Source organism: Colletotrichum paranaense (genome assembly GCF_030867605.1).
Source record: "Colletotrichum paranaense strain IMI 384185 chromosome Unknown Scaffold_6.1, whole genome shotgun sequence".
Taxonomy (NCBI): Eukaryota; Fungi; Ascomycota; class Sordariomycetes; order Glomerellales; family Glomerellaceae; genus Colletotrichum; species Colletotrichum paranaense.
In genome coordinates, this window is record NW_026848964.1 from 2,539,085 (window position 1) to 2,551,442 (window position 12,358).

Below are 12,358 nucleotides of genomic sequence, written 5' to 3' on the forward strand. Positions count from 1 at the left end.
AGGATGGGCGGATGGCTACATACCTTAGGCGGATACTTCGTACTGAAATTCTAAACTTTTGGAATCCCGATGAGTGTGGCACTGCGTGGCTGAACACAGTCTTAGCCTCTGGGTACGGTTACGAGTCGAGTCGGTCCACTTTGTATTCTAATTGGCTGTCAACTTGTGCCTCGGCTCGATGCCGAATCCATCTTGCTTTCTTTACTGCTACGGGATACCTTCATAGGTGATCCACGTCATTCGCCTACTTTTATCAAGCTTGAAATCTGCTGTCGTACGGACATACCACTGAATCCCGCTGCAGAACGGACACTTGGTGAACCCGGCGCCGATCTATCATGGTAGGCTGATTTCAGACTCTCGGTCCTACACCCAATTCAAGACAAATGGCCCGTTGGTTCGCCCCCCAGGACTTGAAGTTGGGACCCAAGGTCCGTAGCCAACATTGTGAATTGTATACCTAGTACCTTAAATCGGTACCAGTCCTCGGGGCTCCACTGCCATGACTTATGGCTCTTCAGCTATCCTCGCATGAGAATTCACCTTGACTTCGCAATATCCTCATCTGCACTTCAGTCTTTTCTAGAATCCCTAGCCTCTTCATAACGTCGTACGACTGATTCTCTCCTTTAATTTTCACTCAGCATTCTGACATTAACTGCTGTGCTGTCTAGTGAAGGGACTTTTTCGCCTTTTGCTATCGCAAACTTTCTCTCAAGCCAAACTGTCTCGATCAACTGCTGTCCGAAGACTCCGAATCATGGACTGGCTAGGACACGCCAAAATCAACTTCACACACGCGCCTTCGCCTGTGGCTCTCAAGGAGAGGGATGGCGCCCAAACCGACCTCCTCAAAATTTGTGAGAAGGTCACGCCGCCATGCCACATGAACCCGCTCCTCTTCAACGGTCACTTGCAGACCATGTGGACTGCCACGAAGCAGCACGGCCCACCAGTGTACTATCGTCGCAAGGTCTTCCACGCCGATGACAAGGCCTTCGAAGGCACGTTTGCCGTCGACTTCGTAGCGCAGCCCTTCGAGGAGACCGATAGCACCTTGCCGCCGCGGACGGTGTACTTTGAGGACCAGGAGTTTGAGACTCTGGCATCGGACGACAACCGGCCCCAATTGGTCGTTCTCCACGGCCTCTCGGGTGGCTCTCATGAGATTTACCTGAGACATGCCATTGCGCCGTTGATCGACTCGGGAAACTGGGAGGTGTGCGTGGTGAACTCGAGAGGATGTGCCAACAGCAAATTCACGAGTGGTATCTTGTACAATGCTAGAGCAACATGGGACTTCCGTCAGGTCAGTAACTCATTCGCTGCTTATCATGTTTTGCAGGAGATCAACTGACAATCGGCCCAGACCATCAAGTGGTTGAGAAAGAAGTTCCCCAACCGCCCTCTGTTTGGCTTGGGCTTCTCACTTGGCGCCAACATGTTGACAAACGTAGGTTAATAGTTTCACACCATACCCTTCTCACGTTGACTAATTCTTCTACTTAAGTACTGTGGCGAGGAGGGCGTTGACTGCCAGTTGACGGCCGCTATCGCGTGCTCCAACCCCTTCAACCTTGAAGTCTCCAACAAGGCATTGAAGCGCACTTTCCTTGGTAGAGAGGTCTATCAACGAGTTATGGGAAGTAAGTTGCTCTCATCACGCAACATGCGAGTCTGATCCTCAGTACTTACACGCCTATTTAGCTAGCATGAAGCAACTGATCAATGGACACAAGGAGGAGGTACAGAAGCACACGAACCTCGACCTTGAACGTCTCCAGAACGTGACGTACCTATGGGAGTTTGACAGAGAAGTCCAGTAAGTCTCCATATGCCACCGATCCCGCAGACCATTTCTCACAATCGCAGATGCGTCAGCTGGGGCTACCCCACAGAGAGTGCTTACTACCGCGATGCGTCTTCCTGCGACGCGGTCTTGGCCATCCGGATCCCCTTCCTCGCCCTGCATGCTACCGACGATCCTGTAAGCGACCACTTTGCCCCCCCCCCCCCAAATTCAAGGCAAGCTGACTAAACTTTACAGATTGCAGTAGAAGAAGCCATCCCTTACGAGGAATTCAGCAAGAACCCGTACACGGTTTTGTGCACCACCTCCTTGGGCGGCCACCTTTGCTGGTTTGAGCCCGGAGGCGGAAGATGGCATGCCAAGCCGGTACGTCCTATCATTCCGAGAATTTTGAGAAATGACGAACTGACGAGACCAGGTCTCAAACTTCTTTAACCACATGGCGTTCAACGTGGACCACAGCCAGCTACCTCCGAAGACCAATGGACTTCCACCTAGGAACGGCAAGTCAGAGTTCCACTTCACCCCTGCGAGGCACAGAATGGAGATCAAGGCAGCCGCAGAATAACGCGGGACATAATAGACATGGGAACAGAATTTGTATCCGTATAGACTTAGATGGCGTAGATAGAAAAAGTACACCTGCTTTTCATTGGCATTCGCAGTAGCGGACAAAGCTATGAAACAGGATAGTATTCGGACAGGTATTTGCAACGGTAAGATATGCAATTCACATCTTGGCAACACCTGGCTGACCGCTGTCCTATGGTGGTGCATTAAGCTCTCGCGCAAGGTCAAGCCCTCGCCGTGGTATCTGCTCTGAACGCCGTTGACACAACAGAGGGATAAAACAAACAGACGAATCAGAAGACGTTTTCCCTCCCAACTTTTTACCAACCCAATATGTTTTCTTTTTTGGCACTCCCGAACGCCGCCCAAGATGCAAAGACATGCTGCTTAAGTGCTCCCAAAATCCCCCCATCTTCTTCACTCACGCAAAGGAGACGCTCTTCTTCTTCGCCTTGGGCTTGGCGGCCTTTGACCCCGCGGTCGCGTACTGGCTGATCTTGTCCTCGTCCTCGGCGCGGGGGTTGCGCTTCCTCTTCTTGCGCAGCGAGTCCTTGGTCTCCTCCAGCTTGTTCTTCTTCTCCTCTTCCTTCTTCTCGGCCTCTACCCGGCGGGCCTCACGGATCTCCTCCATTTGTCTCGCCTTCATCATCTTGGACTCGATCTGGCCCTCCTTCTCGGCCTGAACCATGGCGAGGATGGTGTTCATGCTCTCCTGTTCGGGTGGGGTTAGTTGTCAAAATAGTCTGCAAGAAACAGAAGCGCTGGGGAGCCGTACCCTGTCATCGACAAAGACCTTGCCCTTCTTCTTGCCCTTGGGCTTCTCCACGCCGACCGGCGTGATCTTGTTCAGCTTGGGAATGCCGAGCTCTTCCTCCGTGTAGATCTTCTTCTTGCGTTTCTTCAGCAGGGCTTCGAGATTCGTCTTGCCGCCGGCCTTGAGGGGCTTGGTGCCCTTTGGCGTGTCTCTGGATTTCCTAACAATGCCATCGGGAACGGGCCTCTTGTCTGCGGCCTTGCTGTTCTTGATGCCGGAGCCGTTGGCGGCGTGCTTGTTCTTAATCGTTCTCGTCTTGTTGGGCGCCATTTCTGCGAAGACGGTGACGCGAAGTGTCTTCTTGTTGCGGGTTGTGGCGGGTTTGGATTATACAATTGGAGCGTGTCGCGACTCGGCTGGGTGGTTGGAGGGACCAAGGGTGCGACTTTCTTAGAATTTTTTTCTATGCTTGGGAAGCGATAAGCTCACCGAGGCGGATGCGATAAGCTCGAGTGGGCCCGCTCCCCGCCATTCGATCTCACTGGCTGCAGGGGTCTGAATTCCGAGCCGAGACCCTTCCAACAGGTAAGTCTCGACGAACTTGCAACAAGGTACCGCGCAGCAGGTAATCATCTGTTTTACTTTGACTGCCTAACTTCCTAGGAGACAATTGGATTCCATTGTAGAGCGAGACATGAGTCGTCAATCTCAAAAGTGCAAACCGACCCAAGGTATGACTCGGTCGAATTGAACGTGAGCTGCAGCGTCAGAACAAGCCGCCAGGATCGGTACTGGTCTCAATACGCCTTTTGCAGTGCGGCACTGTGCTATCCCTGTCAAGAAAAATGGGCGACTGCCGTTATCGCACACCTTGCGTCGTCTAAATCTCTCTTCTCACCTCTTTACCTAGTGACTAACATTCTCTCACCAGGAAACTCACACAACTCCAGCATCACAGCAAGCCGTACCTGAGCCAATTGGCTCTCGAGCTTCCTCTCTTCTCCAGGTCCTTTAGTCACAACATTGGGCTGTCGCCAGTTGTCAGAATGGCGCAACCCGTCAAGAGGTTTCCCGGCCACTTGGCTCAGTTCGTGAGGTGCTACTCAGTCTCCGCCGAAAGCATTCCGGCCGCCAAGAAGAAGTACGTCCCGACGGAGGGCACCTATCCCAAGGGCTTCCAGGCCTCTGGTATTCTCGTTGGCGTGAAGCCGGGAAACAAGACGAAGCCCGATCTCGCTCTTCTCAGCTCAGACCGGCCCTGTGCCGCCGCCGCCGTCTTCACCAAGAACAAGTTCCAGGCGGCGCCCGTCACCTTCAGCAGGGACTTACTCAAGAAGAAGGCCAACCGCGGCATCCGCAGCGTTCTCATCAACTCGGGATGCGCCAATGCCGTCACTGGAAAGGGAGGTCTCGAGGATGCTTCTCTGATGTCCAGCGCAGCCGATAAGGTTGTCGGAGGGGAGGGCGATGCGTCATCCACCATTGTCATGAGCACAGGAGTCATTGGACAGAGGCTGCCCATTGCCAAGATTGTCGATAACGTCCCAGCTGCCCAGGGAGCTCTGGGCTCCTCTCACAAGCACTGGCTGAGCTTTGCTACCGCCATCTGCACGACCGATACGTTCCCGAAACTCATGTCAAAGACCTTCACGCTGCCTTCGTCACCAAATGTTGAATACCGCATCGCTGGAACCACCAAGGGCGCGGGTATGATTCACCCCAATATGGCCACCCTTCTCGGAGTTGTTGCCACGGACGCGCCCATCTCGCCCGCTGTCATGCCTTCCGTCCTCAAGCACGCCGTCGACCGCTCGTTCAACAGCATCACCATTGACGGAGACACTTCGACCAACGACACTCTCGCTCTGCTCGCCAACGGTGCTGCCGGCGGCAAGGAAATCTCCTCCGTGGACTCACCCGACTACGCCGCCTTCCAGCAGGTCCTGACCGACTTCTCCATCGACCTGGCCAAGCTCATCGTCCGCGACGGCGAGGGCGCCACCAAGTTCGTCACCATCCGCGTCGTCGAGTCCGCCAGCGAGGAGGCCGCGCGCAAGATTGCCAGCACCATTGCCAGGTCGCCCCTCGTGAAGACTGCGCTGTACGGACGGGACGCCAACTGGGGCCGCATCCTGTGCGCGACCGGCTACTCGCTCGTGTCGGAGCCCGGCCAGGCCGTCAATGACGTCCCCGAGGTCACGCCCGAGAAGACCAACGTCTCGTTCGTCCCTACCGACGGCACGCCTGAGTTGAAGCTCTTGGTCAACGGCGAGCCGGAGATGGTCGACGAAGCCAGGGCCTCGGAGATTTTGGAGCTGGAGGATCTAGAGATCTTGGTGAGGCTGGGAACTGGCGACAAGGAGGCAACATACTGGACTTGCGATTACAGTCACGAGTACATTACCATCAACGGTGACTACCGCACATAAAAGGGACGTGGTAAATCAACGGATTGGGGAAATGAAAGGCCCAGATTTTAGGTAGAGAGAGCTTGAAGCATTGTCATATTAGAAGAGCGTCTAAAAGGTAGGTATTTGGCCATTGTTTGTCAAGGAAATAGACCAGCCAGCCAATTGAATAATTACTATATGGTTTGATTCGTGTCGTCGACGGCATCGAAATGTTGTAAGCGCAAGGAATTCGGAATTGCGTACCACAGGAAAGAGTGAGCCAAGGCACCGGGAAAGTATCCCGCCGGCCTGAAGACCGCGCCGAGGCATCGGGGTTGGGTGCGGGCACTGCTATTGGAGGCCGGCACGACTGGCGCTCCCCCGCCACGGTGACGCGCCGAAGTGGCACCACCGCATTATCCTTACGGGGTGTCCGTACTTTCAGTTTTGTGAGAATTAATGAGCGCCGGGGAACAGTTCTAATCAGGAGGAACTGTCACTGAACACTAACAGTGAGTCCTGAAGCTACCTTAGTAGGTAATTGACCGTGGGCCGGGGTGATCCTAAGACAGGTATCTAGGTAATCTTACGATAGGACCGGAATTTGCCTCTATCGCCCTAGAAATGAAGTCCGTTTCGAACCCACCTCAACCCACCTTATGAGCAGTTTGGCAATAAGCTATCCAAGTGATCTAGGTAAGGAATCTTTTCAGCCCTCTTAGTAGATATGGCTAGTCAACCCAAAGGATGAGCCCAGCTATACGGCAGAAACCCACCGCTACAAATCTGGGGAGGGGTCTGGGGCCATTCTCAGACGCAGAGGGCGGAGGCGGAGGTTCAAAGGCGGCTACCCCAGGATCCCCACCTTTTGGGGGTCCCTACTCCCTAGGCAGCTCCAGACTCAACCTCGGCTTGCCGGCTCGCCCCATCGCTCGTCTACCGTACGATGAGACTAAACACTCCTCGTTCAAAAAGGGAGTAGATATCCATGCCCAATTGACGTTGTTCCCCATTTTCTGCATCTCTGTACTCTTCCATATCTCCAAAACCTCGCAAATTCCCAACTCTGAGACGAATCAATCTTGTACCGTTCACCTCAATTCGCCTCGCTCACATTTTCCCCCAAGATGACGTCCAGAGTCCCAGCCATCGTAAGTCGCTAGTGCGGGGAGAGCTTCATCCTAGCTCAGGTACCCAAAATTTGGAAACCGCAACAGCATTGCTGACCCAGCTATCACCGCCTTCCAGGTCCTGGATCGCCTCAGCGATCGCGCCAAAGAGGCGCTTGATCTCGTGGCCAAGTTTGTCGAAGAAGAGTGCATCCCGTAAGCAAAATCTCCATCTACTACCCCAAAAAACGCTGTCTCGCTTCGTCCACCGGGACTAAACATCCTATTTCCTGTGTGCAGAGCAGACCCCGTCCTAGACGCCCAGATCGGCCAGGGCGACGCGAGATGGGACCACCACCCGGCCATCGTCGACGACCTCAAGGTCAAGGCCAGGAAGTTGGGCCTGTGGAACATGTTCTTGCCAAAGGGCCACTACAAGGAGTCGCCCGGCTTCACGAATCTCGAGTACGGCCTCATGGCCGAGTGGCTCGGCAAGTCGCGCGTCGCCTCCGAGGCCGTCAACTGCGCCGCGCCCGACACGGGTAACATGGAGGTGCTGGCCAAGTACGGAAACGAGGAGCAAAAGGCAAAGTGGCTCAAGCCGTTGATGGAGGGCCAGATCCGCTCCGCTTTCTTGATGACGGAGCCCGAGGTTGCCTCGTCGGACGCGACCAACATTCAGCTCAGCATGCGCAAGGAGGGCAACGAATACGTCCTGAATGGCTCGGTACGTTGGGGGACCCTACGCGTGTTCCAGCGTTCTGGAGTTTCATTGCTGACATGACAGTAGAAATGGTGGTCCAGCGGTGCTGGTGACCCCAGATGCTCGGTTTACATCGTCATGGGCAAGAGCGACGCAAACAACAAGGACCCCTACAGGCAACAGTCCGTCATCCTCGTCCCCGCGGACACAAAGGGCATCACTATCCACCGCATGCTGCAGGTCTACGGCTACGACGATGCGCCCCACGGCCACGGTCACGTCAGCTTCAAGGACGTCAGAGTCCCTGCCAGCAACTTGGTGCTCGGCGAGGGCCGCGGCTTTGAGATTATCCAGGGCAGACTTGGTCCCGGTCGCATCCACCACGCCATGCGTACCATTGGAGCAGTAGGTCCATCCACAAGTTTGTGTGTGACGGCTATAGACTAACGTGTACATCTCCCCAGGCCGAGCGAGCTCTCGAGTGGATGCTGATGCGCATCAACGACCCGACCAAGACGCCGTTCGGTAAGCAGCTCAAGGAGCACGGCGTCATCCTCGAGTGGGTAGCCAAGTCCCGCATCGAAATCGACGCCGCCCGCCTGGTAGTCCTCAACGCGGCCATCAGGATGGACGACCTCGGCCCCAAGAAGGCGCTCAAGGAGATCGCCGAGGCAAAGGTGCTCGTCCCGCAGACGGCGCTGACCGTCATCGACCGCGCCATCCAGTCGTTTGGCGCGGCCGGCGTCTGTCAGGACACGCCGCTGGCGGGCATGTGGGCCAACATTCGCACGCTGCGGCTCGCTGACGGACCGGACGAGGTGCACCTGCAGCAGCTTGGCAAGAACGAGAATAAGAGGGGCAAGGAGGTCACGGACAAGATCCAGTGGCAGAAGCAGAAGACGGAGCAGCTGCATGCGCAGTACAAGACCTCGACGTTCCAACCTGGGGCCAAGATTACCAAGTCCAAGCTGTGAGGTTGCGTCGCGTCGCGTCGCCAGCTAGGCGTTTTTGTATAGTTGAATGATATCTTTTTGTGTACAACGTCGCGAATGACAGGCCTTGGGTCAGTCTAGGCCCTGTCCCTCCCCAGATAGGATTGACAATTGGGATGAGAGAAGTGATCTGCAACCCGTTGGCCCGCCGCCGCTCCATGTTCTCTGAGTCACACTAGTACCCCATTGTCTGGCCATGTGAAATTGAGTAGTTCAAGAGATCCTGCGGCATTAAGGTCCGGGAGGTGACGCTGCTAGTTACCTTGGAGATGGGCACGTTGGACAGCTCAGGACCGTTCATGCCGGCAGCATTGACCACAGATGCAACCTCTCTCTTTCCCCGGTGGGACGGGAGATGGGATCAGAGCCACTCCACAGACCGAGAACTAAGTAGCAAGGTAAGCAAGCATTGCCGTAGCTCTCGACTGCTTTGCTGTACAGAATCGATGGGCAAAAAGGATGTATTGGCAAGGAACCATAGCTGGCAACATAAGGTCCGGGGTGCTGGGTTGCCCAGGAAGCCCACTAGTAATCTAGAAGGAAAGGATGGAAAGGGAAGGGAAGCCTGACAGCGCATCCCATCCACACCTGTCCATCACACGGGCGACGGCCGATGGTCACAGCTTCCTGACTGGCAAAGGCTCGGTGTCTCTTGGTGTCTTTTGTTCCTTAATACGGAGTACGGATACATACTGCATAGTGATGGGTAAGTGGTAAGTAAGGTAGCGTCGTCCCCTGGCAAGTTAGGCCGAGGACCCGCATTCCTTCCCACCCCTGAACCCCTGCACTATTATCTGCAGACTGCAGTTTCCCACAGCGCCGTCGCCGTTTCGATTAGCCCGTTGCCCCGTCAACATCCCAGAAAATTCGTTTACTTCGACACCCGGCAACTGCTCCACCCACTTTACCACCCAACGTGTGCCAGACAGGGCCTTTTCGTTGCTTTCCAAGTGAGAGGGAAGAGCGTGCATCTTTTTCACATCCATTCACGAACGTCATAAACACTCCACGGTAAATCCTGTGCACCAGCGCAAGCACCCGTTAAGTACAAAGACCTTCTTCCTTCTCTGCATTGGGACCCAAGCCACAGACCACAAACCATCCAAATCCACCACCAACACTTTACACATCCATCTTCCTTCACCATCCCACTGCAAACCAGACCAGAACAAACCATCCATCCATACACAGACACTCAAACACACACTTTGCGCCTTCAGCTTCACGTCTTCCATACACACATCGAGCAGCAGAACCACCTTCAGAGTATCCAGCACAAGCTCAGCATTGCGCATTGCGTATACCGCAACCAAATCAAACCACCACACCACTCAAACCTCAAGCAAACATGTCTCCCAACGTACTCGGCGACAAGGACGTCAACGCCACCGTCGTGGTCAGTGACCCTCAGTCCACCAAGGACCTCAAGAGCATGGAGTACCACCGCCAGGTCCTGCAGAACAAGATGGCCCAAGAGAAGTACGACAAACTACAGCCTCGCAGCAGTAACAAGAACAAAACTCTAAACTCCATTGTCCTCGATAGGTCCAAGACGTACATCTCGCCATCTGACAACATCATGAGCCCTTGCACCGCTAAGCTCAGCGCCCTTCGCAACAAGCAAGTTGGCAAGTAAGTCATACCATCTTCCCACAACAACCATGAAGTCTACCGACATTGTCTACTCCTGTCAAAGTCTAACAAATGCTAATCTCTCTATCCAACAGGGTCAAGCCCAAGTCTCTTTTCGCCCAGACTTCTGCCAAGAAGCTCAGAAGCGACGCCGCCGTGTTCGGCGACCAAGCAGGCACGCCTACCAAAGACAGTGCCTTCTAGGCAGCGTCGTCGCATCTTCTTCTGACAAAACAACATAAAAGCTTCACTTCACTAATGAGATTGGCTCGCGGGTTGTTTTACTAGTTTTGTCTCTTGCATCTTTTGGGAAAAGAGACACTGAATTTGCGCCTCTGCTGGCTTTTCCGGGCTGTTTTTGAGGGTGGGATAGGGTTCATTGGCGTTTTACGGGTAGACCGAAGTCTGACTCCAGGATAAGGGGTTGGGTTGTACTACACCATGACATGACACGAAACGATATCAGGCTTTTCTTTTGCTTCTCCACGACTAGGATTCTAGAAGGACCGTATTCATCAGCCACCGCAAGATTGTCGGTCGGTATGAGCAGAAATTACAATTCCTCGTAACCTTTTTAAACCCATTTCTTATTTTTCATCTGATGAATTCATTTCTCATGCCTTCCACGCGCTCACGACGCAAACCACATCCTCATCCGCCACCGCATGCCCGAGTCCCACTCTCTGCGGGATATGCCTGGCACTCGCACCCCAGACGAGCGCGTACTTGAAGGTATCCTTGAGCGTCCTGTGAATGCGGTCGCACACGTCCTCGATGGTGCTATTGCTTCGCACAATGAGCGCCTCGCTGAAATCCGGATCGGCGCCTTGGCGCTTGGTGTAGATGCGGATCAGCTTAAGCTCCTCCCAGCAACGGTCGACGACGTCCTGGATGCCGAGGTCGAGCTCGCACGACATGACGACGGTGTGGGGCTCGCGGGCGAGCTTGTCGAGGAAGTCGAGGGAGACGGAGTCGATCTTGTTGTAGACGTAGAGGCACTTGATGTATTTTCGGTGGTCCTTCATGATGACGTCGATGAGGTCGTCGACGGTGGCGTACTCGTCGCGGACGAGGACCTCGCAGTTTAGGATCTTGTAGTCGCGGAGGATGTTGAAGACCATTTTCTCGTCCATGTTTTTGGGAGGGGACTGGAAGGTGATTTTCATGCCGCCTGCTTTTTTGGCTTTGAGGTAGATGTTTCTGCCACGGTTTCGTCAGACTCGAACGAATAGGGGAAGAGGAAACATCATCATCTTACGGTGGCTCTCTGTTGAGACGGATGCCCACGGCCTCCAATTCAGCCTCGAGCAGCGCCCTCTGCTCCGCCTTCTTGGTCGCGTCCAGCACCATGAGAATCATGTCGCTCGTCTTGGCCGCCGAGATGACCTGCCGTCCTCTACCCTTGCCCTCGGCGGCGCCCTCGATGATACCCGGCAGATCGAGCAGCTGGATCTCGGCGCCGCCGTACTCGAGGACGCCCGGAATGGCCGTGAGGGTCGTGAAGGCGTAAGAGGCCACCTCTGATTTCGTCCGCGTGACCTTGGAGAGGAAGGTGGATTTGCCGACCGAGGGGAAGCCGACGAGGGCTATTCGAGCGTCGCCGGATTTGCTGACGTCGAAGCCTGCGCCGCCGCCGCCGCCTGCTCCTGGGCCTGGTTCGAGGAGTTGTGCTCGGAGACGGGCGAGTTTACTTTGTGTGTTTGTGAGAAAGGATGTTGAGTTGTGGTAGCTAAGGACTTACCCCTTTAGGAGACCAAGATGATATTCTTTGAAGGTCTGTTGTTAATAATGATTCGTTGCTTGATCCGGCTTGTTTGACAAACATACCAGTCGCCTTGTTCTCTATAGGAAGTTAGCAAGAATTCTATGCGAATGCAACATTGCGCTCGGTCATCTCTCTCTCCGGTCATGTTCACGATCAACTTGTAGAAAGGCCATTCTCATTTCCCGTCGATCCTTCGAGTCTCTCCAAGTTGGCCAGAATGCAGATGAAATGACTTTTGAGAAATGACCCGAAGGCATGAGAGGATGCGTCTTACTTTGGGTCTTTCTCATCTCATCCTCAATCCTAGTGGCGCATCATCAGCCTCCCGCTCGCTTCGATTTCGTCGTGGTGGAGGTGGGGGGGTTTCCGTACTCCTTGATCTTTTCCGTAATGTTCACCATCTTGGCGATTTATGAGCTCAAAGTCCTGAGACTCTGACAAGTCCTATAAATCAAAAAGATGGTGATGAGCAATAAGCGCTTCGCTTTCTGATCGACGAGAGTCGGCTTCGCAAGTTCATGGTGGGGCAGGTCGACCTCCCAAGGCATAGGAAGAGTGAACCGTGTGGCAGAATTTACCGCGGGGCTGCGTTGGAGCGACAAGGGTCTCCACTCACCGCCCTCGAACCACTGA

At 54.4% G+C, this 12,358-nt stretch overlaps 6 protein-coding genes across 6 annotated transcripts; 4 read left to right on the plus strand and 2 right to left on the minus strand.

Annotated features, from left to right (window-relative positions):
• Positions 1-760: 760 nt before the first annotated feature.
• Positions 761-2,378, plus strand: CPAR01_08509 (uncharacterized protein; the record flags this gene model as incomplete). Its single annotated transcript, XM_060492777.1, has 7 exons — positions 761-1,309; positions 1,370-1,453; positions 1,511-1,646; positions 1,708-1,822; positions 1,873-1,987; positions 2,048-2,176; positions 2,229-2,378. 7 exons carry the CDS (start codon positions 761-763, stop codon positions 2,376-2,378), a joined length of 1,278 nt encoding a protein of 425 aa, XP_060349147.1.
• Positions 2,379-2,801: 423 nt separating this feature from the next.
• Positions 2,802-3,464, minus strand: CPAR01_08510 (60S ribosomal subunit assembly/export protein loc-1; the record flags this gene model as incomplete). The annotated part of the gene is made up of 2 exons (XM_060492778.1): positions 2,802-3,092; positions 3,156-3,464. 2 exons carry the CDS (start codon positions 3,462-3,464, stop codon positions 2,802-2,804), a joined length of 600 nt encoding a protein of 199 aa, XP_060349148.1.
• A 716-nt stretch (positions 3,465-4,180) lies between these two features.
• On the plus strand, positions 4,181-5,563 carry CPAR01_08511 (arginine biosynthesis ArgJ; the record flags this gene model as incomplete). The annotated part of the gene is made up of 1 exon (XM_060492779.1): positions 4,181-5,563. The coding sequence occupies one exon, from the start codon at positions 4,181-4,183 to the stop codon at positions 5,561-5,563; it is 1,383 nt and encodes a 460-aa protein (XP_060349149.1).
• Positions 5,564-6,651: 1,088 nt separating this feature from the next.
• Positions 6,652-8,310, plus strand: CPAR01_08512 (acyl-CoA dehydrogenase; the record flags this gene model as incomplete). The annotated part of the gene is made up of 5 exons (XM_060492780.1): positions 6,652-6,675; positions 6,773-6,849; positions 6,934-7,360; positions 7,424-7,741; positions 7,801-8,310. The coding sequence occupies 5 exons, from the start codon at positions 6,652-6,654 to the stop codon at positions 8,308-8,310; spliced, it is 1,356 nt and encodes a 451-aa protein (XP_060349150.1).
• A 1,366-nt stretch (positions 8,311-9,676) lies between these two features.
• On the plus strand, positions 9,677-10,164 carry CPAR01_08513 (uncharacterized protein; the record flags this gene model as incomplete). Its single annotated transcript, XM_060492781.1, has 2 exons — positions 9,677-9,960; positions 10,056-10,164. The coding sequence occupies 2 exons, from the start codon at positions 9,677-9,679 to the stop codon at positions 10,162-10,164; spliced, it is 393 nt and encodes a 130-aa protein (XP_060349151.1).
• A 410-nt stretch (positions 10,165-10,574) lies between these two features.
• Positions 10,575-12,126, minus strand: CPAR01_08514 (TGS domain-containing protein; the record flags this gene model as incomplete). The annotated part of the gene is made up of 6 exons (XM_060492782.1): positions 10,575-11,160; positions 11,219-11,650; positions 11,702-11,726; positions 11,788-11,802; positions 12,000-12,028; positions 12,098-12,126. 6 exons carry the CDS (start codon positions 12,124-12,126, stop codon positions 10,575-10,577), a joined length of 1,116 nt encoding a protein of 371 aa, XP_060349152.1.
• Between the last annotated feature and the right edge of the window lie 232 nt (positions 12,127-12,358).